At 45.1% G+C, this 26,779-nt stretch overlaps 1 protein-coding gene across 13 annotated transcripts in view; it reads right to left on the reverse strand.

The window, feature by feature from the left end:
* LOC140392940 (serine/threonine-protein phosphatase 6 regulatory ankyrin repeat subunit C-like) overlaps window positions 1–26,779 on the reverse strand; it is a 361,058-nt gene that overhangs the window by 26,026 nt on the left and 308,253 nt on the right. For 12 of the 13 annotated variants that reach the window (XM_072478798.1, XM_072478764.1, XM_072478782.1 and 9 more), the window contains one exon: window positions 22,436–22,518. The exons of the other annotated variant lie outside the window; for it this stretch is intronic. In XM_072478798.1, the coding sequence (XP_072334899.1) occupies window positions 22,436–22,518 (83 nt within the window). The remainder of the gene's footprint in view (window positions 1–22,435; window positions 22,519–26,779) is intronic. 13 annotated transcript variants of the gene reach the window in all.

Genomic DNA, 26,779 nt, shown 5'->3' on the forward strand with positions numbered 1-26,779 from the left:
GCATCGGCACTTCTGGTTTATAAAAACAAAAAGTCAGATGGGTGTCTGCTTCTAATTGCTAGCCAGTGCCCCTGGTAATTGGAAAGAATTAGCTCCCAGCAATTCACACATGAATAATGGGGATTTTGGTGAGAAATTGTTGGATACAATTGTCCCTAAATTCATACCACAGTGTGAATTAATATTTAGAAGAAATATGCAAGTAAAAGGAAGGGAAGCTCTGATATCCCACAGGATATCAGAGGAAAATGAAGAGATATTGTTGAGTATTTTTGCAATATACTATGAATCACTTTTCTTTTGTGGTGTTCTATCCAGTTTAACATATTTAGGACAGCACCGTGGCGCAGTGGTTGGTATTGTTGCCTCAAGGGGCTGAGGACCCGGGTTCGATCCTGGGCCCCCGGTCACTGGCTGTGTGGAGTTTGCACATTCTCCCAGTGTCTGCGTGGGTCTCACCCCCACAACCCAAAGATGATTCTTCACACAGTGCAAAGCAATCTATTGCTCCTGGTAGTGTAATTTGTATTGTTATTTCGCAGACAGAACTTTAGGCCTCACTGGGTTAATGAGGTTTGAGCTCTGATAAAATTCATTTCGGAGTAACATGGAAGGTTGGTCTCACTGTTTCTGACAGTTGCTAATCATCATGTGAACTCAGATGCTGGGATGGAGATTTGGTTATATTCTTCCTGGGTTTTCAATTATTTAATCACATTCATCTTTTGGATTGTATATTACCGTCTTCAAAACTATTGTACACTTCTCTTACAAAGCTAAAGCTTAGAAATTACTTGGTGCAGATTTTTCCATTTTATTCAATCATGGAAAGTGCGTGTGGTTGGCCAGGCCAATATTTATTTCCCATCTTTAACTGCCCTTCAGAATGTGGTGGTGAATTACGACAGACCTTGTGATGTAATTATTCCCATGGTGTTACTAAGTAGGGAGTTCCAAGATTTTGATCCAGTGACAATGAAGGAACAATGGTATATTTCCAAGGCAGGATGATAAATACCTTGGAGGGGAACTTGCAAATGGTGGTGTTCTCATGTATTTCTGCCCTGTCCTTTTAGGTGGTAGAGGAGGTGCTAAAGAAGTCGTAGCGAACATTAGTACATGACCCCCCCTACATATTCCTATGTCATTGCTTTGTCAGCCATTTTAAAATAAATAGATTGAATATATTAAAACAGCTGGCAAAGTGATGGCCGACAAATGCATTGAGTGTTCATATTGAGCAGAAAACTTAGTACTTTAATATTTGGGGGATTTGTTGTGTTATTCTGTGGGATCTGTTGTGGGATCGGTCTGTGTGAGTGACTAATTTATTAAAATAAAGAAAGTTGGGCTGCAAGGTTCAAAACATCAAAGGGCCTATGTGTGAAAGGCAGGCATTTGAAACGAAAAAGGTTGAGTTGGATGTTCTACAGGTAAATAAGACATGGGTAGCAATTTGTAATGGGGGATTAAAGAAGATTTGTTGTGTTTAATTGTCAACTCAAATGCCCTCTGAAATGGAGCGCAGTTAGAGATGGGCAATAAATGCTGGCCCAGCCAGCAACACTCTCATCCTGCAAAGTGAATTTTTTAAAAGTTCAAAGGGAAGTAAAAAGCGATTTGCAACTTTAAAAAGGTCAGAAATAAATATGGCACGGTTATTAAATATTATTTTACCCGATAGTCATAAGAAGAACGTAAAAGATTTCTATTTTCTGGGAAAGGTAAATCTTAAAGACGGATAAGCACAATGGGAAAAGATGAAAGAGAAAATAACATATTTAAAGATTGGGAGCTGTGTCAGGGTTTGACCATGTAATATCTCCTGGATTGTGCTCTGTGCTGGGAGAGAGCTGTGAAAAGAATCAAAATGAAGCAGTTTTCAGCCAACTCAGAAAAGAGACTGCCTGTTCTTTCAGGGAGCAGGGTTTTGTCTTAAAGTCTTGAATTTCCACAGCCAAGCGAGAGTGAGAAAGAAGTTCCGTGGCACCTCTTCCCTCCAGCAACAGTGGTGTGTACTTTGTGGCAATATTACTGGATTTTTTTAATAGGTTAAATATCTATAAGGACTGTTGCTAAAGGGATGTTTATTTGTGAGTCGAACCAAGTAGGAATCTTTTGGGGGTGAATGTCCTGTAAGACAAATTTTAACTGTGTAAATGTAATAGTGTGTGCATAAGTTTTCTTTTCTTTATAAACATTTCATAGAATCATAGAATTTACAGTGCCGAAGGAGTCCATTCGGCCCATCCGGTCTGCACCGGCTCTTGGAAAGAGCACCCTACTTAAGCCCACGCCTCCACCCTATCCCCGTAACCCAGTAACCCCACCTTTTTGGACACTTAGGGCAATTTATCATGGCCAATCCACCTAACCTTTGGACTGTGGGAGGAAACCGGAGCACCCGGAGGAAATCCACGCAGACACGGGGAGAACGTGCAGACTCCGCACAGACAGTGACCCAAGCCGGGAATCTTACCTGGGACCCTGGAGCGGTGAAGCAACTGTGTTAACCACTGTGCTACTGTGCTGCCCAATTGAATTTAATATTTAAAAACACCAGAAGTGTTACTGGAATTTGTGGCTCCTAACGTCAGCACACATATGTTCTCACAGTGAAATACAAATAGAAAATAGTTGGGATAGTTAACCAAGTTTCCCTTTGCGATTTGGTTTGTGAACTTACCATCTGCCGGAACTTACCATATGCCGGATCATAATAAAGTAATTTTAGGCTCAAATCTGAACCATAACACTTATACTATGGTAATTTGGCTTTTGTACGTAGTATTTGGAACTGACATAGGAGGATTAGATCAACATTTCATTCCCACAAAGCTATCAAGACAAGAATAAGCAAAATTTTAACTGCGACCAATTTCTAATTTTGCAATATATCAAACCTGAAGGTCCAACTGAAATAAGAAATTCATATTTAAATAGTTTTCTAAAAATAGACTCAAACTATATTAATTAGCTAATTCATTCAGAACAGTTGTTGTCGACGTCCAAATACTGTCAGTTCCAATAATGTAGGAATGTTTCTATTCCATCCATGCTGTCAGAAACATCTCTACTGTGACTTAATAGCTTAAATCTTGAAAGAGAATCGCACCAGAAACACCCTTTTAAAAATATATATTCATTCATGATAATGTAATTTAAAAACTGATATGAATGGAAAACTGAAAAAGTGACAACTCCATCTAATTGAGACAAGTAACACTGGTAGAGGTTAAAACAGGTATTCCTTCAAATATAAATCTTTTTCCCCAGATTGCTCGGCTCAGTAACAACTTCAAGATTCTGGGCGGGATATAATGGAAATGAAAGAGAGTCCCGTGTCAGGCGCGTTTAACCGGGTGTCTCCTGGTGCTTGCAGTGCCGAGAACGACCCCGCTATTAAACGAGAATGTTTCATTTCTGGGCCTCGACAAGGAACGCCCCGCCGAGGCCTCAATTAGTTTTATTTTCTGCACTAACGAGCTCCGCTCACCAGTGCAGGAAGAGATGGCATCCCGATCTCTGGACCACTCCACCATGGCCTCCGGACACCGCCCCCCCTCCAGCACACCAAGTCATCATTTAGGGGGTCATCGAGCCTCCCACACCCCACCCCAAAAGGGCAACCCCGGGCCTGATCCCCAGCACAGGCAAGATGCCACTTGAGCACCTTGCCATTGTCAGTCTGGTACCCTGGCAGTGCCCCTGCCAGCCTGGTAGTACCACTTGGGCACCCTTCAATGGTGCCAGGCCAGCAGTGCCATGATGCCCTGGTGGCATTGAGTGTGCCAGGGTAACCCCCTGCTCAGAACCTGACCACCCAGGGGGGCCCAGATCATCTGGAAGACCCCCACAAGTGCCGGTATGCATAGTCCACGTTTGTGGAAACCAGTGCTAAATGGCACCGCTAAGGTTCTCTGAGGCAAAACCGTTCGATTCTGGTGCTGGGTAGATCCGGCGTAAACATATTCAAGTGAGACCAACTGCTCACTTGAATATGCAAATCTGCATTCTGACCTCAATGGGCGGGATCCAGATTGCGACGCCTCGCAAGATCTCACGAGATCTCGCAAGACGTGACAAGGCCGGTAAATCTCATGAGGGGCATCATCGCATTTGGAGTTGAGCACGACAAGACCGATAGATTGCACCTTCTCTCACATTAAAACATTTTTTTTTTTTTTTTTTTTTTAGAGTATCCAATACATTTTTCCAATTAAGGGGCAATTTAGCGTGGACAATCCACCTACCCTGCGCATCTTTAGGTTTTGGGGGTGATACCCATGCAAACGCCACACGGAGTGACCCAGAGCCAGGAACGAACCAGGGACCGGGGCGCATGAGGTAGCAGTGCTAACCACTGCGCCACCGTGCTGCCCTACATTTTAGAACCATTTAGCACAACAGTGCAGATACTTCCTCAGGAAACTAAGGAAATTCTGCATGTCCACATTGACTCCCACCAACTTTTACAGATGCACCATTAAAAGTATCCTATCTGGCTGCATACCACTCTGGTATGGCAACTGTTCGTCCCAAGACCGTAAGAAACTACAGAGTCGTGAATACCGCCCAGTCCATCACCTGAACCTGCCTCCCATCCATTGACCCTGTCTGTACCTCCGCTGCTGTGGAAATGCAGGCAGCATAATCAAAGACCCCTCCCACCCGGATTATTAACTCTTCCGACTTCTGCCATTGGGCAGGAGATACAAAAGTCTGAGAACATGCAGCTTCTGCCCCGCTGTAACCAGACTCCTAAACGACCCTCTTCTGGACTGATCTGATCTCTTCACACATCTTCTCTACGGAGTAGTGCTACACTCCTGTATGCTTCATTCGATGCCTGTGGCTATGTATTTACATTGTGTAGTTAGTGTTTGCACTATGTATTTTCTTTTCATGTATGGAGTACTGTTCTGTGTACCTCGGTACACGTGACAATATAAATCTAATCCAATCCAAATCAAAAAGTTGAGAAAAACAAATCTATAAAATAACAATGTATCAAAAATGACATTACTGACTTCCGGTCATGGTGTGAGTGGTTGCACATTTGGTGGCTCCTAACGTGGTGTTTTTTTCGGACCTTTTCCCCAGTTAACGGGTGGATGTGAGGAGGCAAAAAGGTGCAGGAGAGTTAGTAGAAGAGATTGACCCACTAGTGAATGGAGCTGAGGGCCAGAAGTGGTTGCAAAAGAGGGGAACAGAGTGCAAAGGTTGGTGCGGTGCCTGCGACACACATGGAGATGGCGGAGGGTTAGGGAGCGGCCCTGCCGGCTCAGTGGTCAACAGAGCAGCTGGTGGGCTTCCTGAACAAGAAGTTCACCCAGCAACGCAAGGAGAATCTGGAGGACCTGGCCCGGGAAGTGGATTTGATTAAGGCGCTGATCGACCGCGTGGAGGCGAGGCTGGAAGCCCAGGGTCAGGCGATCCAGAAGATGGAGTAGGTAGCGGGGAACATGAGGAGCAGTTTGCCTCGATGGCAGTGGAGATGAGGCTGATGCGGGATCAGCAGAGGCGGCTCCAGGAGAAAGTGGCGGACCTGGAGAACCGGTCACGAATGCAGAATATTAGGCTTGTGGGCATGCCGGAGGGAAGTGAAGGAGTCGACGCTGGCGCGTATGTGGGGAGGATGCTGGAGAAGCTGCTGGAAGAGGGAGCATTCGCACGGCCTCTGGAGGTGGATCGAGTGCATAGCATGCTAATGAGGAAGCCCCAGGAGAACGAGCCGCCGAGGGCGATAGTGGTGCGATTGCATCATTTCCTGGACACGGAGCGGGTCATGAGGTGGGCCAGGAGACGAGGCACTGCACCTGGGAGTGCAGTGAACTTCGAATATATCAGGACCTGGGCGCAGAACTGGCCAAGTGGAGAGTGAGTTTTAATAAGGCCAAGAAGGGGGTGAAGTTTGGGATGTTGTACCCAGCACGTCTATGGGTGACCTACGAAGGCCGGGAGGTCGAAGGAGGCGATAAGAATTTATCAGAGATAATGGACTGGCAGGAGAAGGTGGACTTTGAACTTTGGTGGAGATGCTTTGGCACTGCGTTTAATTTGTGTTTGGGCCCATTGTTCGGCATCAAGTTTGCTTTTGTTCGTTGTTGGAAGATGGGGGATTGATCTCTTCGATTGGGCTTGGGGAGGGGTTGTTTCTGTTTGCACTAGCAGGATGATTGAGCGGGGAGGGGGGAATCAGTGGGGGGTAGCATGCCAGGTGCCATGTGCGGGGGCTGCAGGCTAGCTGGGCGGGCTAGTTCACGGAAGCACAGTGGGGGGGGGGGGGGGGGGGGGGGGGGGTGAGCAGAAGATAAGTGGGGGATATGGGTAGGGATTATTGTTGGGGGAGGGGAAATTCTGCTGACAGGAGTAGGACTGTTAAAATGTAATGGGAGGAGAGTCGATGACGGTGGGTGCCCAAGGGCAGGCCTGAGGAGGTGTGGGACGCGGACTGGAGACTGGCTCAAGAGGGACTGTGGTTGATCAGCGGGAGCAGGTGGGAGGCGACCCTGTGTTCACATTTAAAAAGATTAAAGGCGAATGTGGTCATGCTACAAGAGACCCACCTAGTGGGGGACCAGACAAGACTGAGGAAGGGATGGGTTCGGCAAGTATTTCATTCGGGATTGGACTTTAAAACGAAGGGAGTGGCAAGTTTGATCAATAAGTGGGTGGCGTTTGAAGTGGGAAGTATTGTGGCAGTCTCTGGGGATACTATGGTGAGCAGAAACCTGGAGAGGATGCCGATGGTGTTAGTGAACATCTGTGCCCCAAATTGGGATGATGTTGAATTTAAGAGGCGGGTGCTGGGGAGGATCCCTGACCTGGATGCTCTTCGGTTAATTATGAAGGGGGACCTCAATACGGTCCTGGATCCGAGATTGGACCGATGGAGGTCGGGGAAGGGTGTCAGCAACAGCTAAGGGAGTTCATGGGGTACATGGGAGAGGGAAGGGGGGGGGGAGCGGGATCCATGGAGAATTTGGAGACCGAGGACAAAATAATTTTTATTTTACTCGCATGTGCACAAGGTGTACTCCCAAATATACTTTTTCGTGTTTGACAAGACGTTGTTGGCAGGGGTGGTTGATATCGCGTATTCGGCAATAGTGGTGTCGGACCATGCCCCGCACTGGATGGACCTACGAGTGAGCAAAGTGGGGCCCAGCGCCCGCAATGGAGGCTGGATGTGGGACTGTTGGTGAAGGAGGAAGAAGAGGTGTGTGAGCGGGTGAGGAAGGTCAACCTGGGATATGTGGAGATTAATGGGAGAGGTTACAGCAGGTACAGTTTGAGTGGCACTGAAGACAGTGGTCAGGGGGGAGTTTATTTTGATTCGGGCACACAGGGAGAAGGCAGAGTGGGCAGAGATAGAGGGGCTAGTGAGGAATTCCTGCAGGTGGACAAGAGATATGCGAAGCCCCTGGAGGCGGGGCTGCTAAAGGAATGGCAGAGGCTGCAGATGGAGTTTGGGCTATTATCTACGAGTAAGGCGGTGGGGCAGTTGAGAAGGGTGGGAGGAACGGCATATGAGTTTGGGGAGAATGCGAGCAGTATGCTAGCGCAGCAGTTGAGGAAGCAGGATGCGGCGAGGGAGATTGGGAAAGTGAAGGACACAGGTGGGAATACGGTCTTGGACCCAGCGAGGGTGAACTCGGTGTTTAGGGACTTCTATCGTAAGTTATACGAGTCGGAACCCCCAGCCGGGGAGATGGGGATGAGGCGGTTTCTGGAAAAATGGATTTCCCGAAGATGATTGAGGAGTTGGTGAAGGGCCTGGGGGCCCCAATTGGGCTGGTAGAACTAGTGGAGGGGCTCGAGGCGATGCAATCGGGTAAGGCCCCGGGTCCGGTCGGGTACCCGGTGGAATTCTACAAGAAGTTCTCTGGAGTATTGGGACCGCTGTTGGTCAGGCCTTCAATGAGGCAAAGGAGCTGGGAGTACCCCCCCCCCCCCCCCCCCCCCCCCCCCGATGTCACACGCGTCAGTCTCCCTCATTCTAAAGCGAGCTGAGGATCCGGAACAATGTGGATCATGTAAACCTGTTTCCCTGCTAAATGTAGATGCCAAACTACTGGCGAAGATCTTGGCCTCGAGGTTCGAGGACTGTGTGCCAAGGGTAATGGGGGAGGACCAGACGGGGTTCGTTAAGGGGAGGCATCTGGCGGCCAACATCAGGAGGTTACTTAATGTGATCATGATGCCTGCAGAGGGACGCAAGGCAGAGAAATCTTTGATTGAGTGGAGTGGGAATACCTGTGGGAGGTCGTGGGGTGGTTTGAATTTGGGCAGAGATTTGTGGACTGGGTCCAAGTGTTGTATCAGGCACCGGTGGCGAGTGTGCAGACGAACCAGGTGAGGTCAGATTATTTTAGGTTACACCGAGGAACGAGGCAGGGGTGCCCACTTTCCCCACTGCTGTTTGCCCTAGAGCCGTCGAGGGTCTGGCAGGGGATAGTACGGGGGGGGGGGAAATAAGATTGGGTGAGATGCTGTTCAAGGTGCTGGTGGGGAGCTTTTGGTATTTGGGTATTCAGGTGGCGCGGGAGTGGGAGCAGCTGCATAAACTGAATCTGGGTTGGTTGATAGAACAGAGGGGGAACTTTCGGAGGTGGGATGCGCTCCCATTGTCATTGGCGGGGCGGGTACAGACAGTGAAAATGACAATCTTCCAAGGTGTTTGTTCGTCTTTCGGAGTCTTCCAATTTTTATCCCCAAGGCATTCTTTAAAAAAATAAATATGGTGATCTTGGGATTTGTTTGGGCAGGTAAAATCCCATGGGTGAAGAAGGTACTGCTGGAGCGGGGGCGTGGCGGCGTGTGAGGTGGGGGGGAGCAACTCTTACGAATTTTAGAAATTATTATTGAGCGGCGAATATTGCAATGGTCAGGAAGTGGGTAGTGGAGGAGGGGCCATTTTGGGAGTGGGTGGAGGTGGTCTCATATAGGGGCATGAGTTTGTGGACACTGTTAACGACACGTCTGCCATTCTCGCTGGACAGGTACTCCACAAGCCTGGTAGTAGTGGTAGCCCGGAGGGTGTAGGGACAGTGGAGGCAGCATATGGGGTTGAAGGGGCGTCGGTGTGGGCACCGATATGTGACAAACACCAGTTCACTCTGGGGAAGCTGTGGGACTGCTGTTACTTAAGGCTTCAAGGAGTTGGGAGTGCTTCCCCCAACGCTATCACAGGCATCAATCTCTCTCATCCTGAAGCGAGAGAAGGACCCGGAGAGCTGTGGACCCTACAGACCAATTTCCCTTTTAAATGTAGATGCTAAATTACTGGCAAAGATCTTGGCCACCAGAATAGGGCACTGTGTACCGGAGGTAATAGGCGAGGATCAGACGGGATTTGTGAGGGCAGGCACCTGACGTCCAATATTAGACGGCTTCTTAATGTTATAATAATGCCAGCTGAGGGCCGTGAGGCTGAGGTGGTAGTAGCCATGGACGTGGAGAAGTCTTTCGACCGGGTGGAGTGGACATACTTATGGGATATTTTAGGCAGGTTTGAGTTCTGGCAGGGATTTGTGGATTGGATCCAGCTGTTATATCAGGCCCCGGTGGCAAATGTGAGAACCAACCGAACGCGGTCAGAATATTCTAATCTCGGGAGAGGGACAAGGCACGGATGCCCGCTATCCCCATTACTGTTTGCACTGGCCATATAGCCTTTAGCAATGGCCCTTAGAGCATCAAGTGCATGGCAGGAGATGGGGGGGGGGGGGGGGGGTGAAGCACAGGGTTTCTCCCTATGCGGATGACTTGCTGCTCCCAGTGGGAGGGATGACCAAAATCATGGAGGTACTAGGAGAATTTGGCCGATTTTCAGGCTACAAGATGAATATGGGAGAGAGTGAGATGTTTGTGATCCAAGCACGGAGGCATGAAAGGAGACTGAGGGAGTTACCTTTTAAAGTAGTGGATGGGAGTTTTAGATATTTAGGGATTCAAGTGGCTAAAGAGTGGGGCGAGCTCCACAAGTTAAATCTGGGCAAAGCGGTCGACCAAATGAAAAGGGATTTCCACAGATGGGACATGCTCCCGCCGACGCTAGCGGGAAGGGTCCAGACGGTGAAAATGACAGTCCTCCCAAGACTGCGTTGCTTTTTTCAATGCGTTCCGATATTTGTCCCAAAGGCTTTTTTTAGAAAAATAAACATGGCGATTACAGGTTTTGTGTGGGCGGGGAAAACTCCGAGAGTAAAGAGGGCACTCCTGGACCGGGGCCGCAGAGAGGGGGGCCTGGCCCTCCCGAGCTTTATGAATTATTACTGGGCGGTCAACATATAGATGGTCAGGAAGTGGGTAGTGGGGGAGTGGTCGGCCTGGGAGCAAGTGGAAGCGGCATCCTGTAAGGGTACGGGTTTGGAGTCTTTACTAAAGGCACCCCTGCCATTCTCGCCGGCTCGGTACTCTGCAAGCCCTGTGGTGGTGGCAGCCCAAAATGTGTGAGGGCAATGGAGGCAGCACATGGGATTGGAGGGGATGTCAGTGTGGTCTCCGATTTGTAACAATCACTGGTTTGTCCCGGGGAGGCTGGATGGGGGCTTCAGGAGGTGGCAGCAGGCAGGGATCGAGAGATTTGGGGATTTATTTATCCAGGAAGGCTTTCCGACCTTGAAGGTACTAGAGGAGGAGTTTGAGCTATTGGGCGGGAATTGGTTTTGATACCTTCAGGTCCGGGACTTTGTACGAAGGCAGGTTCCTAGCTCTCCGTGCCTACAGGATAAGGTGATGTCAAAAACTGGGGTTGGAGACGGGAGGATTTTGGAGATATACAAGGAGTTGATGGAGTGGGAGGGGGCCCCGATCAGGGAGGTGAAGCGGAAGTGGGAAGAGGAGCTGGGAAGAGAGCTGGAAGTGGAAAAGTGGGAAAAAGTCTTGAAGAGAGTCAATTCATCCTCGTCTGTGCCAGACTTAGCCTGATCCAGTTCAAAGTGGTCCACAGGGCCCACATGACGGTAGCCTGGATGAGCAGGTTCTTTGACGAGGTGGAGGACAGATGTGGGCGGTGTGGCGGTAGCCCGGCTAACGATGTACATATGTTCTGGGCATGTCCGAAGTTGAGGGGATTCTGGCAGGGATTTGCGGACGTTATGTCAGAAGTCCTGGAAGGGAGGGTAACTCAGAGTCCAGAACTGGCAATATTTGGGGTATCAGATGATCCAGGGGCCAAGGGGGGAGGGAGGCCTATGTCCTGGCCTTCTTCTCCCTGGTGGCCCGGAGACGGATTTTGCTGGGATGGAGGGACTCGGAGCCCCCGAAGTCAGGTGTGTGGGTCAGCGATATGGCAGGGTTTCTCAGCCTGGAAAAAAATCAAGTTCGCCTTGAGAGGATCAACTCAGGGGTTCGCCCAGAGATGGCAACCGTTCATCAGCTTCTTCAAAGAAAATTGAACGTCAGCAGTAAGGGGAGGGGAGGTTGAAGAAAATAGGAGGCATGGCAGTGTTCGACAAGGACAGGGAACCCAGTATACGGGTAATTAGGGCATAGGGCATGGGCAGTAGGGGACATCGTTTTTTAGATTTTTTGCGTGTGTCGGCCCACGCGGTTGTTTAAGAAATGTTAATGTGTTAAACTTTGAAAATTACAAATGCTCCAATAAAATATTTTCTAAAAAAAAAAAGTGTGGGGGGGGGGGCGAGTAAGGGCAGGAGAACCAGTGGAATGGGGGCTGGGGGAAGGTGGTACTGTTTGTATAAGCCATGTTGGCTGGGGTTTGTCACGGGGTGGGGGGGCATATTGTTTTGTTCTTGCTGAAACCTGATGTTTAAAATTGTTAAAATTATAAATGCCTCAATAAAATATTTTCTTTTAAAAATGACATTACTTGAACATTAAATAGTTCGAATGAAAGGATAGTGAAAAATTCCTCAACAACATGATTGGGGTAACATCCTCTGCACGTGTGAAATAATGCATTTAAATTACATTCATACACAAAACAAAAACAAAAATATCTCCTGTCAGATTGAATCTGCCTTCACCAAACAATCAGGTAGCATATTCCAGATCATAACCACTTGCTAGTAAAAGACATTTTCCTCACGTCACTGGTGCTTTTTGCTGATCACTTTAAATTGGTGTCTCTGGTTCTCAACCCATCTGCGAAAGGGAACAGGTTCTCTCCATCTATTCTGTATAATTCCCTTATGATTTTGAATCAAATATTTTCTCAACTTTCTCTTCTCCAAGGAGAATGAGCCAGGCTTCTACAATCCATCCTCACAATTGACATCCCTCAACCCGCTGTCATGTGAGAGTACTTTTAAGATATGGATGTTTAAGCAATGTACCTTTAAGAAAACAGTGATGTCAGAGAGTGGGTGTGGCTGAGGTCAGGTCAGACATTTTGCAGTTTAATTTTGCAGGTTTTTAGTTTCAGTTTAGAAAGTAGTTTGTGTGTGTCTGTGTGTTTCCAGAGAGCTACAAGTTTTGAAAATAGCTGGGTGTGTGTTTGTGTTTTGCAGTGAGCTGGATCTCTCCCATGAAAGAGTATCTCTGGATCATTTGGGTGATTTAAACTTGTAATAGTGAAGCCTTTAACCTGATGTGATTTTGTTTAAAGGTGTTAAGTCTCTTGGAAGTTTGAAGGAACATTTTAAGGAAATATTTACTGTTGCAATATTTTCTGAGTTATCTTTGAAGTAAGGGGTGTTAAGAGATCCAATGTTTATTTAAGATGTTAAGTTGAGTTCATGGAATAAACAGTGTTTTGTGTTTAAAAACCCACGTGTCCATAATTGTAATCCCACACCTAGGGAAAAAGCCATGTGTTGAGAAAAGCAACAAATCCATTAAAGGGAGAGGTTGGTTGAACTCCATGATACATTTTGGGGTTCTGAAAATGCCTCGTCCATAACAATTGGGGGCCCGAGGGGGATAAAAGTCTATCTCTATTGGATTGGCTTTTGTGAACTTAAAGACAGTGAAGGATTGTTGCTTTTCCAGTGTGTTATTTTAGTTTAAGTGGGGAGAGTGTTGTGAACAATGGCTCTTTCAGAGGCTCAGAAGTTTTTGGGGGTGGAGAATGTCACACGTAGTACTTTACGGACAGAAACGAAAAGCAGACTGTTAGATTTGGCAAGAACATTGCAGTTTACATTACCTGACAAAATGCAAAAAGATGAGGTAATTATGGCGGTGGTTAAGCATTTAAAATTGCCTGAAATAGAGTTTGACTCATTGGAAATGGCAAAAATTCAGCTGCAAATTAAACAAATGGAACATGAGAAAGAATTAAAGCAGCTGGCATACGAGAGTGAGAGAGGAAAAAGAAAGAGAAAGAGAGAGGAGAAAGAGAGAGAGGAAAAAGAAAGAGAAAGAGAGAAAGGAAAAAGAAAGAGAGAGAGAGAGGAAAAAGAAAAGAAGAGAGAAGAAAGGAGAAGAGAAAGAATAGCCCTAGCAGAACAAAAAGAAAAAGAAAGGGAGATACAGATCAGGGAAAAAGATAAAGAGAGAGAGTTTGAAGTTCAGAAATTGGCCATGAAACATGACAAACAGTTAAAATTGGCAGACGTAAAGGGAAACGTACAGTTGGAGATGGATGAGGATAATGAGACAGAGCGTCATAGTCGAAGGCTTGGTGGGAATCTATTTAAATATGTCCATGCATTGCCCAGGTTTGACGAGAAGGAAGTGGAGGCCTTTTCCATTTCATTTGAGAAGGTAGCTAAACAAATGGAATGGCCACAGGACATGTGGGTGCTATTGATTCAAACAAAGCTGGTAGGTAGAGCTAGTGAAGTGTTTGCATCACTACCGGAGCAGGTAGCTGGAACGTATGAGGAGATGAAGAAATCCATTTTAAGTGCATATGAGCTAGTGCCTGAAGCTTACAGACAAAGCTTTAGAAATTTAAGGAAAGAATTTGGTCAAACATACATGGAGTTTTAAAGGCTCAAACAGAGTAATTTTGACAGGTGGATAAGGGCTTTGAAAATAGACCAAACGTATGAAGCTCTCAGAGAAATTATACTTTTGGAGGAGTTTAAAAATTCAATTCCTGATGTAGTGAGAACCCATGTGGAAGAGCAGAGGGTTAAAACTGTGAGATTAGCAGCGGAAATGGCAGATGATTATGAATTAGTTCACACATCAAAGATTGGTTTCCGACATCAGTTTCAGCCGGTGAGGGATAGAAACTGGAGACATGAGAAATACTCAAGTGGTAAAGGTAAAGGTGATCTGATGGGAGACAATAAAGAGAGTGTACCTCAGATTAAAAAAGAAATCCAGGAGGGTGGAAAAGAAATGAAAAGTTTCAAATGTTTTCACTGTAATAAACTAGGCCATGTAAAGTCACAGTGTTGGTGGTTGAAGAAAAGCACTGGGAAGGCTGATGTGGTAAAACAGGATAAGACAGTGGGGTTTGTTAAAGTGGTAAAGGAAAGCCCAAGGGAAGCGAAGGAGGTGCAAACGATTGTACAGCCTGTTCAAGAAGTAGGTGTTAAGAAGGTGGCAGATGTATTTAAAGAATTTACTTGTGTGGGTAAAGTTTACTCATGTGTATCAGGAGGAGCAGGTAAATAAGTCACAATTTTAAGAGATACAGGGGCTAGTCAATCTTTAATGGTAAGAGATGAGGAATTATGTAGTTTGGGAAGAATGTTGCCAGAAAAGGTGGTGATATGTGGAATTCAGGGTGAGAGGAGTAGCGTTCCATTATATAAGGTAAGGTTGGAAAGTCCAGTGAAGAGTGGTGAAGTGGTAGTAGGAGTAATAGATAAACTATCTTGTCCAGGAATACAGTTTATCTTGGGTAATGATATAGCTGGACCGCAGGTGGGAGTGATGCCTACTGTGGTTGATAAGCCAGTGGAAAATCAGACAACTGAAGTGTTGAAGGACGAATATCCTGGGATTTTTCCGGATTGTGTAGAAACAAGGTCGCAAAGTCACAGGTTAAGACAAGAGGAGAAATCAAAGAGTGAAGATGAAGTTGAGGTGCAATTATCAGAAACGATTTTTGATCAGATGGTTGAAAAAGAACAAGAACAGGTGGAGGATGAGGCAGATATTTTTAGTTCAGGAAAATTGGCGGAGTTACAACAGAAAGATGTAGAAATAAAACGGATGTATCAGAAAGCATATACGGAAGAGGAATCTGAGAGTATACCAGAGTGTTATTACCATAAAAATGATGTCTTGATGAGAAAATGGAGACCTGTACATATGCAGGCGGATGAAAAGTGGGCAGAAGTTCATCAAGTAGTATTGCCGGTAGGGTATAGAAATGCGGTGTTGCGAATTGCGCGAGGTACCAGTGGGAGATCATTTGGGAATAAGGAAAACTCAAGCTAAAATCCAGAAACATTTTTATTGGCCTGGACTACATAAAGATGTCGTTAAATTTTGTCAATCATGTCACACATGTCAAGTAATAGGGAAACCTCAAGCAGTGATAAAACCAGCGCCCTTAATACCCATTCCAGCATGTGAGGAACCTTTTACAAGGGTCCTAATCGATTGTGTATGACCGCTTCCTAAAACAAAAAGTGGGAATCAATATGTTTTGACTGTAATGGATGTGTCTACTAGGTTTCCAGAGGCCATTCCAGTACGTAATATAACAGCTAAAAGGATTGTGGAGGAGTTACTTAAATTCTTTACTAGATATGGACTACCCACAGAAATTCAATCGGATCAAGGAACAAATTTTACTTCAAAGTTATTCAAAGAAGTCATGGATAGTTTAGGAATAAAACAATATAAATCAACTGCGCACCATCCGGAATCGCAGGGAGCATTAGAAAGGTGGCATCAGATATTAAAGACAATGTTGAGGGCGTATTGTCAAGATTATCCAGAGGTTTGGGATAAAGGAATTCCATTTGTATGGTTTGCAATTCGGGATGCACCTAATGAGTCTACCAAATGTAGTCCTTTTGAACTAATTTTTGGTCATGAGGTAAGAGGACCACTTAAATTGATTAAGGAAAGATTGGTGGGTGAGCAATCGGAAATTACACTATTGGATTACGTGTCAAATTTTAGGGAACAATTAAATAAAGCAGGTGAATTGGCTAGACAACATTTGAAAGTTGTACAAAATGTGATGAAACGGGTAGCGGACAAGAAATCCAAAGTTCGTAGCTTTGCCAGTGCGGATAAAGTTTTTGTAGGGGCAGCATGGTGGCACAGTGGTTAGCATTGCTGCCTCACGGCGCTGAGGTCCCAGGTTCAATCCTGGCTCTGGGTCACTGTCCGTGTGGAGTTTGCACATTCTCCCCGTGTTTGCGTGGGTTTCACCCCCACAACCCAAAGATGTGCAGGGTAGGTGGATTGGCCATGCTAAATTGCCCCTTAAATTGGAAAAAATGAATTGGGTACTCTAAATTTAAAAAAAAAAAGATAAAGTTTTTGTGTTGTTACCAGTGGTAAGGGAGCCTTTTGTCCACAGCTAGGTTTTGTGGACCGTATCAGATTGAAAGGAAATTAAGTGAAGTGAATTATGTGGTAAAAATACCAGATAGAACTCATGTGAATATGCTTAAAAGATACTTTGAAAGGGAAGGAGAGAAAAAGGAGGTTTTAATGATTCTAACTCAAAGTGACGAACCAAATCCAGATGACTCTGAATTTGACATACCTCAAATTAACTTGGAAAATGAGGATGTTCTTAAAAATTGGGATAAATTGTTAAGTTACCTTCCAGAGGAAAAATGAACTGACCTGAAAGAGTTATTGATATCACATGGGCAAGTCTGTAGAGATAAATTGGGAAGTACTAAAATGGCTATACATGATGTAGATGTGGGAAATGCTGTTCTTATCAAACAACATCCATATAGACTTAATCCTTTAAAATTGGCGCAGGTTAACAGAGAGATTGAGAGTATGCTTAAAAATGGCACAATTGAAGTGGGTTGCAGCCAATGGAGCTCACCCATAGTGATGGTACCTTAACCAGACGGTACCCAATGGTTGTGTGTGGACTATCGAAAGGTGAATGCAGTTACAAGAACGGACTCTTATCCTGTCCCACGTTTGGAAGATTGCATTGAGAAAGTGGGACAAGCCACTTTTATTTCCAAAGTGGATTTACTGAAAGGTTACTGGCAAGTACCTTTATCTGAAAGGGCGAAAGAGATTTCAGCTTTTGTGACTCCAGATGGTATATACCAGTTCAAAGTTATGCCATTTGGCATGAAAAACGCCCCAGCAACATTTCAACGGTTAACTAATACAGTTGTTTCAGGATTACCCAATTGTGCGATATACATCGACGATCTGGTAGTTTTCAGCCAGACACGGAAAGAACATTTAAAACATCTGAGGGAGTTATTCGATCGACTTCAGGAGGCGGGTTTGGTGATAAACCTAGCCAAAAGTGAATTTCGAAAAGCCCAAGTCACTTTCCTTGGCTATACAATCGGACAGGGTCGACTGGTCCCACGGGATGTGAAAACGAAGGATATTGGGGAGTTTCCGATACCCTCGACACGACGTGAAATAATGCAATTTCTTGGTATGAGTGGATTTTACCGGAAATTTGTACCAAATGTTAGCAGTGTGGTGGCTCCACTGACGGACTTGCTCAAGAAGCGTAACAAATTCCAGTGGACAGCGGGCTGTCAACAGGCATTTGACGGCCTGAAATGGCTGTAACAACAAACTCCAGCAAAACAGCCTTCCATCGTTATTCCGGAATCGCTCCAAAAACGTCAAAGGATTATGATCCGTATATATAATGGTGTCAGATGGATTGCTGGTCACATTAATGTAAAATTGTTGCAAAGCCAGCACCAAACTCAAAGTCTCCTTCTCAATCGTCGAATACTTTTTCTGGTGAGAATTCAATTTCTTTGAAAAATAACTAACAGGCCGCTCTAGCCCTTCGTCGTCGCCTTGTAGAAGCACCGCACCTACGTCCACATCCCTTGCATCCACAGCCACTTTGAAGGGTTTGGTATAATCTAGGCGACTTAAAACTGATGAAGCTTTGGAGGAATATCGGGAGGGGCAGCACGGCAGCATTGTGCATAGCACAATTGCTTCACAGCTCCAGGGTCCCAGGTTCGATTCCGGCTTGGGTCACCGTCTATGCGGAGTCTGCACATCCTCCTCGTGAGTGCGTGGGTTTCCTCCGGGTGCTCCGGTTTCCTCCCACAGTCCAAAGATGTGCAGGTTAGGTGGATTGGCCGTGATAAATTGCCCTTAGTGTCCAAAATTGCCCTTAGTGTTGGGTGGGGTTACTGGGTTATGGGGATAGGGTGGAGGTGTTGACCTTGGGTAGGGTGCTCTTTGCAAGAGCCGGTGCAGACTCGATGGGCCGAATGGCCTCCTTCTGCACTGTAAATTCTATGATCGTAGGACAAATCTCAAACGCGCAATAAAGAGTTCTAAAAGGGGTCATTAAATATCTTTGGCTAACAGGGTTAAGGAAAATCCCAAAGCCTTTTATTCGTATATAAGGAGCAAGAGAGTAACTGGAGAAAGGATTGGCCCACTCAAAGACAAAAGAGGGAATTTATGCGTGGAGTCAGAAGAAGTGGGTGAGATGCTTAATGAGTACTTTGCATCGGTATTCACCAAGGAGAGGGACATGACGGATGTTGAGGCTAGGGATGGATGTTTAAATACTCTAGGTCAAATCGATGTAAGCAAGGGGGCAGTTTTGGGTATTCTAAAAAGCATTAAGGTGGACAAGTCCCCAGGTCCAGATGGGATCTATCCCAGGTTACTGAGGGAAGCGAGGGATGAAATAACTGGGGCCTTAACAGATATCTTTGCAGCATCCTTGAGCACGGGTGAGGTCCCGGAGTACTGGAGAATTGCTAATGTTGTCCCTGTGTTTAAAAAGGGTAGCAGGGATAATCCAGGGAATTATAGACCTGTGAGCTTGATGTCAGTGGTAGGCAAACTGTTGGAGAAGATACTGAGGGATAGGATCTATTCACATTTGGAAGAAAATAGACTTATCAGTGATAGGCAGCATGGTTTTGTGCAGGGAAGGTCATGTCTAAAGGGCTGTAGATGTCATATACATGGATTTCAGTAAGGCGTTTGATAAAGTTTCCCATGGCAGGTTGATGGAAAAAGTGAAGTTGTATGGGGTTCAGGGTGTACTAGCAAGATGGATAAAGAACTGGCTGGGCAACAGGAGACAGAGAGTAGTGGTGGACGGGAGTGTCTCAAAATGGAGAAAGGTGACTAGTGGTGTTCCACAGGGTTCTGCGCTCAGACCACTGTTCTTTGTGATATACATAAATGATCTGGATGAAGGTATAGGTGGTCTGATTAGCAAGTTTGCAGATGATACTAAGATTGGTGGAGTTGCAGATAGCGAGGAGGACTGTCAGAGAATACAGCAAAATATAGATAGATTGGAGAGTTGGGCAGAGAAATGGTAGATGGAGTTCAATCCAGGCAAATGCGAGGTGATGTATTTTGGAAGATCTAATTCAAGAGCGGACTATACGGTCAATGGAAGAGTCCTGGGGGAAATTGATGTACAGAGAGATCTGGGAGTTCAGGCCCATTGTACCGTGAAGGTGGCAACGCAGGTCGATAGAGTGGTCAAGAAGGCATACAGCATGCTTGCCTTCATCGGACAGGGTACTGAGTACAAGTGTCGGCAGGTCATGTTACAGTTGTACAGGACTTTGGTTAGGCCACATTTGGAATACTGCATGCAGTTCTGGTCACCACATTACCAGAAGGATGTGGATGTTTAGAGAGGGTGCAGAGGAGGTTCACCAGGATGTTGCCTGGTATGGAGGGTGCTAGCTATGAAGAAAGGTTGAGTAGATTAGGATTGTCTTCGTTGGAAAGGAGGAGGTTGTGGGGGACCTGATTGAGGTCTACAAAATTATGAGAGGTATGGACAGGGTGGATAGCAACAAGCTTTTTCCAAGAGTGGGGATGTCAATTACAAGGGGTCACGATTTCAAGGTGAGAGGGGGAAAGTTTAAGGGAGATGTGCATGGAAAGTTTTTTACGCAGAGGGTGGTGGATGCCTGGAACGCTTTGCCAGCGGAGGTGGTCAAGGCGGGTACGATAGCATCATTCAAGATACATCTAGACAGATATATGAACGGGCGGGGAACAGAGGGAAGTAGATCCTTGGAAAATAGGCAACAGGTTTAGATAAAGGATCTGGGCAGGCTGGGAGGGCCGAAGGGCCTGTTCCTGTGCTGTAAATTTTCTTTGTTCTTTTATCTTCCTGAAGTATGGTGCCAAGTGGAGACTAAACCAGTTTTACTTCTTTTACAAAGATTTACTTCTGTACTCAATGCTGCTATTTATAAATCACAGGATTCCATATGCCTTTTTAACCACTAAACACTTTCTCAACCTTCCTGCCACCTTCAACATTTGTGCATATATACTTTCAAGTCTCTCTGTTCTTGCACCCAATTTAGAATTGTATCCTTTATTTTATATTGCCTTACCTCCTTCGTCTTAACAAAATGTATTACTTCACAGTTCTCTGCCACATCTCCCCATTACACCAGCCTATATGTCTTATTGAAGTCGATCACTATCCTCCTCACACATTGAATACATCCAAGTTTTGAGTCATCTCCAAATTTTGAAATTGTACACCTAAGTCAAGGTTACTAATATATACTGGTCCTAATACCGGCTCCTGGGAACCCCATTGTATATATTCCTCCAGTCTAAACAACTACTCACCACTGTTTCCTGTCACTCAGCCAGCTTTGTATCTAAGCTGCCACTCTCCCCTTTATTTCATGGTTTTCAACTTCATGACAAGCCTACTATATGGCACTTGATCAAACTTTTTTTTCTTCATGTTGCAGGAGCATTCCAGCAAAGCCAATATTTATTTTCTGTCCATAATTGTCCGTGAGGAGTTGGTGGTGCACAGTCTTTTTGAATTGTTGCAGCCAATGTGATTTAGATGCACCCACAGTGCTGTTAGGGAGGGAATTCCAGCTTTTTGACCGAGAGACAGCAATATATTTCCAAGTCAGGATGATGTGTGACATGGAGGGGAACTTGGTGATGGTGGTGGTGGTGTTGTTGGGAAAACCATATCTTCACAAACTGTATTTTTCTTTTAAAATTTGAAAGGACATTCCATTAATCTTATGAACCTTCTGTGAACTGCTTCCAATGCCGGCTTCTTTCCTTAAATAAGGAGGTCAATACGGTATAGAGTGCTCCAGATGTGGTCTCACCAATACCCTGTATACCTGAAATATAACTTCCCTAATTTTATAACCAATTGCCCTTGCAATAAATGATAGCATTCTAATTTTCTAATTACTTGTTTTACCTGCATACCTGCTTTTGCGATTTGTGCACTAGAACACCCAGATCCCTCCCTATGCATCTCAGAGCTCTGTAATTTCTCACCACTTAGATAATGGTTCTTTTTTATTCTTCCTGCCAAATTAGCAATTTCATATTTTCCCACATTATACTTCATTTGTAAGATCTTTGCCCACTCACTTAAACTATCTTTATCCCTTTGTAGCCACTTTGTGTTCTCTTCAGAACTTACTTTCCCGCCTTTGTGTCATCAGAAAATTTAGCAACCATACCTTCAGTCCCTTCATCCAAATCATTTTATATAAATTGTGTTCTTAAGGTTGCAATCTCTCCAAGCTATAGTTTAATATCCAACACATTTCTACCACTCTTTAGTTTTGATGAAGAGTCAGATGGACTCGAAACGTTAACTCATTTTCGCTCCCTACAGATGCTGCCAGACCTGCTGCATTTTCCCAGCATTCTGTTTTTGTTTCATATTCCAGCATCTGTAGTATTTTGCTTATTTTACCCTGAGAACTTTACATGTTAAATAAGATCACTTTGTATTCTTCTCAACTCCAATCACTATAGGCCCAACCAGCTCAACCTTTCCTCAAAAGACAATCCTTTCATCCCACGAATCAACCCAGTGAACCTTCTCTAAAGTACCTCCAAAACAAGTGCTAAATAAGGAATCCAAAACTGTACACTTTATTGTAGGTGTGGTCTCACCAATGCCTATACAGTTATAGCAAGACTTCCCTCGTTATATACTCCATCTCCCTTGCAATAAAGGCCAACTAAACTGAACACAAATTTCCTCTTGGGGTAGCTTTGATAGATCGAGATTACGAGAATGTACTGTTCTTAAGCACTGCCAAAGTATCTGCTTAAGAACAGGTTGAAAAATTCAATGATAAGGATAAATAAAGATAGCCAAATAATCTGGAATACAATGGATGTTATTACATTGGGGTCACAGAAGTATAATTTCTCGAATGTGAAGTGAGCAGTTTTGAATAACACTGATCAAAGTATTAGACTGAAATTTTAGATTTACATGTTAGTGTTGGGAGCTTGAGAAGAAAATAATCAACGTGGAAGTCTTATTAGTGTTTGCCATCTCTGAAGATTAAATTTGCTGGATAGAATCCACAATAAAGATTGTGCAAAATACCAAACGGCCTTTTCTTGTTCTTACTTTGCTACATGCCAAGTGAAGAGCTGTGTTCTTGTTGGTGTCTTTTGAAGTTAAGTCAGCCTTTGCACTGTTTACCAAGATCTCTGAAATGGAAATATAATAAAAAAAAATATTTTTTTTAAGAATTGATAAAGCTCCAATTGCAGTATAATCTTCAAATTAAAAATTCAAGCCATCAAAGTCAGTGGATTCCGGCCATTTGAGAGATGGATCAAGACCTGTATGCCCTTGACTTTTTTGGGTTTCAGTATCAACCAAGTATTTGTTACACTGAACAATAATTGACACCAATGTTAGCAACTTATTTTCTATTTGACAGATGCTCCTCTAATTCTTTTGTTCACTTTTCACTAAACAGTACAGGTTTCTCACTGGATATTTTAAGTGCGCTATTTTTAAAAATAAAATCCACAGAGGTGCTCTAAAGTGGATTATTTACCATTCATGGGGCTGGATTCTCCAATTTGAAGACTAAGTGCTGACTCCGGCGTGGGAACAGTGGCGTTTTACGCCCGAAATAATGGCGCAAAAGCTGCACCGATCCTCGGTCTGCTGGAGGGCGCATGGCGGCGGCCTTCAGCGGTGCACCTTGCAACATGGCGCCGGCCGCGCGCTGAACCTGGCCTGCCACATACTGTTTCGTCATTCAATAAGATCATGGCTGATCCGTTTATGGCCTTCACTTTACTGCCTCCACTCGCTTTACCATTTTTGGTCAAAAATCTGTCTAACTCACCTTGAATATATTCAGTGACACAGCCTACACTGCTCTCTGTGTAAGAGAATTCCAAAGACGAATGACTTGGAGAGCAGAAACTTCTCCTCGTCTTAAATGAGAGACTGTTTATTCTGAAATCGAAACCCCGATCTCTCGCTACACCAATGAGGGAAACATCCTCTCAGCACCCTGTGGAAAGCTTCCTCAGAATCTTATGTTTTGATTTGGTGCGGAATTTGAGAGGTGGATCTTTCCTCAGGGGCACCGTTGTTGCAGACACCTGCTGTTCTGTGGGGCACAGAATGCCCAATCAGGAGGGTCCCTGATCCTGCAGGCAGACCGCCAGTACACACCTGGGGACCTGTCCAAGTAACGTGGGTCCACATCCCTGGTCCAGGCAACTAAATTCTGATTGCACATTCAGTTGCAATTAAATAGTTTGAATTTATTAAAAAAACAAATTTTGCAAACAAGCCATTTGTCTACAGTTTTCATGTTGTGTTCCCTCCTCCATTATCACTATCTCAGTGCAGTAATGAAAATGTTTTCACAATACAATCAGCTGATGTTTTAATATTCATTGTAATTGTTTTCTTTTGGAGCAGACAGTCCAAATGCAAGGAGGTTACAAATTTAAGACACTGGCATTTATGAGTCACCATTTTACATCACTCTGCTGTAACTTAAAGCTCCCCAAAGGTATTCAGTATTTATTCAGTATTTCATCAGTATTCATTTCTCACGCTCATAACTCTCTTCTTTCGCCTCTCACAGCAAAAGAGTTGAAAACACTAGAGAGAGGCAGACAACCGGGTTGGCTCTTGTAACAATTATTATTATTTTTAAAATATGCTTGTTGAAGAATGTTTTCACTAATTCCACACTAAACTGTCATGTTATGCAGATAATGACAGGCACAGACAGGCAGCTAATGAACACAGAGAACAGGATATGACCAATGAGCAGGCAGGACACTCAGGGGTGGTATCTCACTATAAAAGGCACGAGGCACTCACACTCCGCCTCTTTCCACTGATGAACATCTACAGAGTGAGTCGGGGTGTATTTACAGTATCACACCTCCAGCACGTGGCTAAGAGCTAGTCTGGTTCAGTCAGAGTAACCACACTTAGGTGAGCAGAGAGTCGAACTCAGAGAGAACTGTGCTAACGGTGCTACTGGTTCAATAAATCAGATGGAACTAACTTCAAGGTCTGGAGTATCTTTTGGATAAAGCTGCATCCAGTTGCAGCCTGTGTTATCCCAGAGTACATAACACATCATGCTACCAGGAGACTGCTTCATCTAGGTGGTTTACCTTAGTCCATTCCGTGATGACCAGCGAATGTATCCCGGCACTATGGAGAAGATTCAGGCTCCTCACCAGCTCAGGACCTCCGGCAATCTCAGTGCCAACTGGCGGACAGTCAAGCAAAGGTTTCTGCTGTTCATCGAAGCATCAGACCTCGTGGGTGCATCTGATGCAAGGAAGATCGCGCTTCTCCTCTCAACAGCGGATGATCATCCCATCGAACTCAACTCTTTTCACTTCACCGAAGGCCAGGACAAGACAAAGTTTCAGACCATCCTGGACAAGTTTGACAGTCACTGTGAAGTGGGCACCAATGAAATCTTCGAGCGCTACATATTCAAACAGCGTCTACAAGGTAAAGATGAATCTTTCAACTCCTTCTTAACTAACCTCCGCATGCTAGCGCTGTCCAGCAACTTTGGTGATATTGCTCACTCCATGATCAGAGACCAAATCGTTTTTGGAGTTCACACTAATCCTCTGAGAGAGCAGCTACTGAAAATCAAGTATATGACCCTGCCAGTCGCGAATGAAACATGCACAGTGCATGAGCGCGCCACAAATCGCTATGTCCAGTACAAATCGGCTGAAAATGAGAAACTTGCCTCCCACGAGGCAGAGAGTGTGCAGGCCATCTCCCGGATGCAGCGCCTCAGCATTGATGAAAGCGGCCATTTTGCATGCTTTTCCCGGGGCCCCACGCATGCGCGATGTGAACGGGATAACGAAGCGGCCGACACCTGCACTGCGCATGTGCGACGACGCGCGGAGCGTCAGGACGACGACGTCATGACGTGCTCGAACTGCGACAACGCCCACTTGAAGGAACACTGCCCTGCAAGAGGCAGGCGATGTATAAACTGCGAGAAGCCAAGACACTATGCAGCCTTGTGCAGGTCTGCACCACCAGTCAGGCTTCCATCCCGCCTGTCAAGGCACCGTCGTCCCCACCACCACCTCTCCCGCGGTTGACAAGGATCAGACGAAAGCCCCAGAGACTGGACCTATGAACATTTGCTTTGTTTCCTATGTTCTGTTTTCTCACATTAGACAGCTGTCTTCACATGTAAATACGTTCACATATGCCACTGCTTGTAAATATGTTAATATATGCCACCACATGTAAGTACGTTCCATGAGCCAACAAAACAAAAAAAAGGGGAGATGTCATGATATGCAGACATGCAGATGATATAAGAACAAAAGAACTAGGAGCAGGAGTCGGCCATCTGGCCCCTCGAGCCTGCTCCACCATTCAATGAGATCATGGCTGATCTTTTGTGGACTCAGCTCCACTTTCCGGCCTGAACACCAAAACCCTTAATCCCTTTATTCTTCAAAAAAACTATCTATCTTTATCTTAAAAACATTTAATGAAGGAGCCTCTACTGCTTCACTTGGCAAGGAATTCCATAGATTCACAACCCTTTGGGTGAAGAAGTTCCTCCTAAACTCAGTCCTAAATCTTCTTCCCCTTATTTTGAGGCTATGCCCCCTAGTTCTGCTTTCACCCGCCAGTGGAAACAACCTGCCCGCATCTATCCTATCTATTCCCTTCATAATCTTATATGTTTCTATAAGATCTCCCCTCATCCTTCTAAATTCCAACGAGTACAGTCCCAGTCTACTCAACCTCTCCTCGTAATCCAACCCCTTCAGCTCTGGGATTAACCTAGTGAATCTCCTCTGCACACCCTCCAGTGCCAGTACATCCTTTCTCAAGTAAGGAGACCAAAACTGAACACAATACTCCAGGTGTGGCCTCACTAACACCTTATACAATTGCAACATAACCTCCCTAGTCTTAAACTCCATCCCTCTAGCAATGAAGGACAAAATTCCATTTGCCTTCTTAATCACCTGTTGCACCTGTAAACCAACTTTTTGCGACTCATGCACTAGCACACCCAGGTCTCTCTGCCCAGCAGCATGTTTTAATATTTTATCATTTAAATAATAATCCCTTTTGCTGTTATTCCTACCAAAATGTATAATCTCACATTTGTCAACATTGTATTCCATCTGCCAGACCCTAGCCCATTCACTTAGCCTATCCAAATCCCTCTGCAGACTTCCAGTATCCTCTGCACTTTTTGCTTTACCACTTATCTTAGTGTCGTCTGCAAACTTGGACACATTGCCCTTGGTCCCCAACTCCAAATCATCTATGTAAATTGTGAACAGTTGTGGGCCCAACATTGATCCCTGAGGGACACCACTAGCTACTGATTGCCAACCAGAGAAACACCCATTAATCCCCACTCTATTAATTAACCAATCCTCTATCCATGCTACTACTTTCCCCTTAATGCCA

Source organism: Scyliorhinus torazame, chromosome 2 (assembly GCF_047496885.1).
Source record: "Scyliorhinus torazame isolate Kashiwa2021f chromosome 2, sScyTor2.1, whole genome shotgun sequence".
In the NCBI taxonomy this organism is placed as follows: domain Eukaryota; kingdom Metazoa; phylum Chordata; class Chondrichthyes; order Carcharhiniformes; family Scyliorhinidae; genus Scyliorhinus; species Scyliorhinus torazame.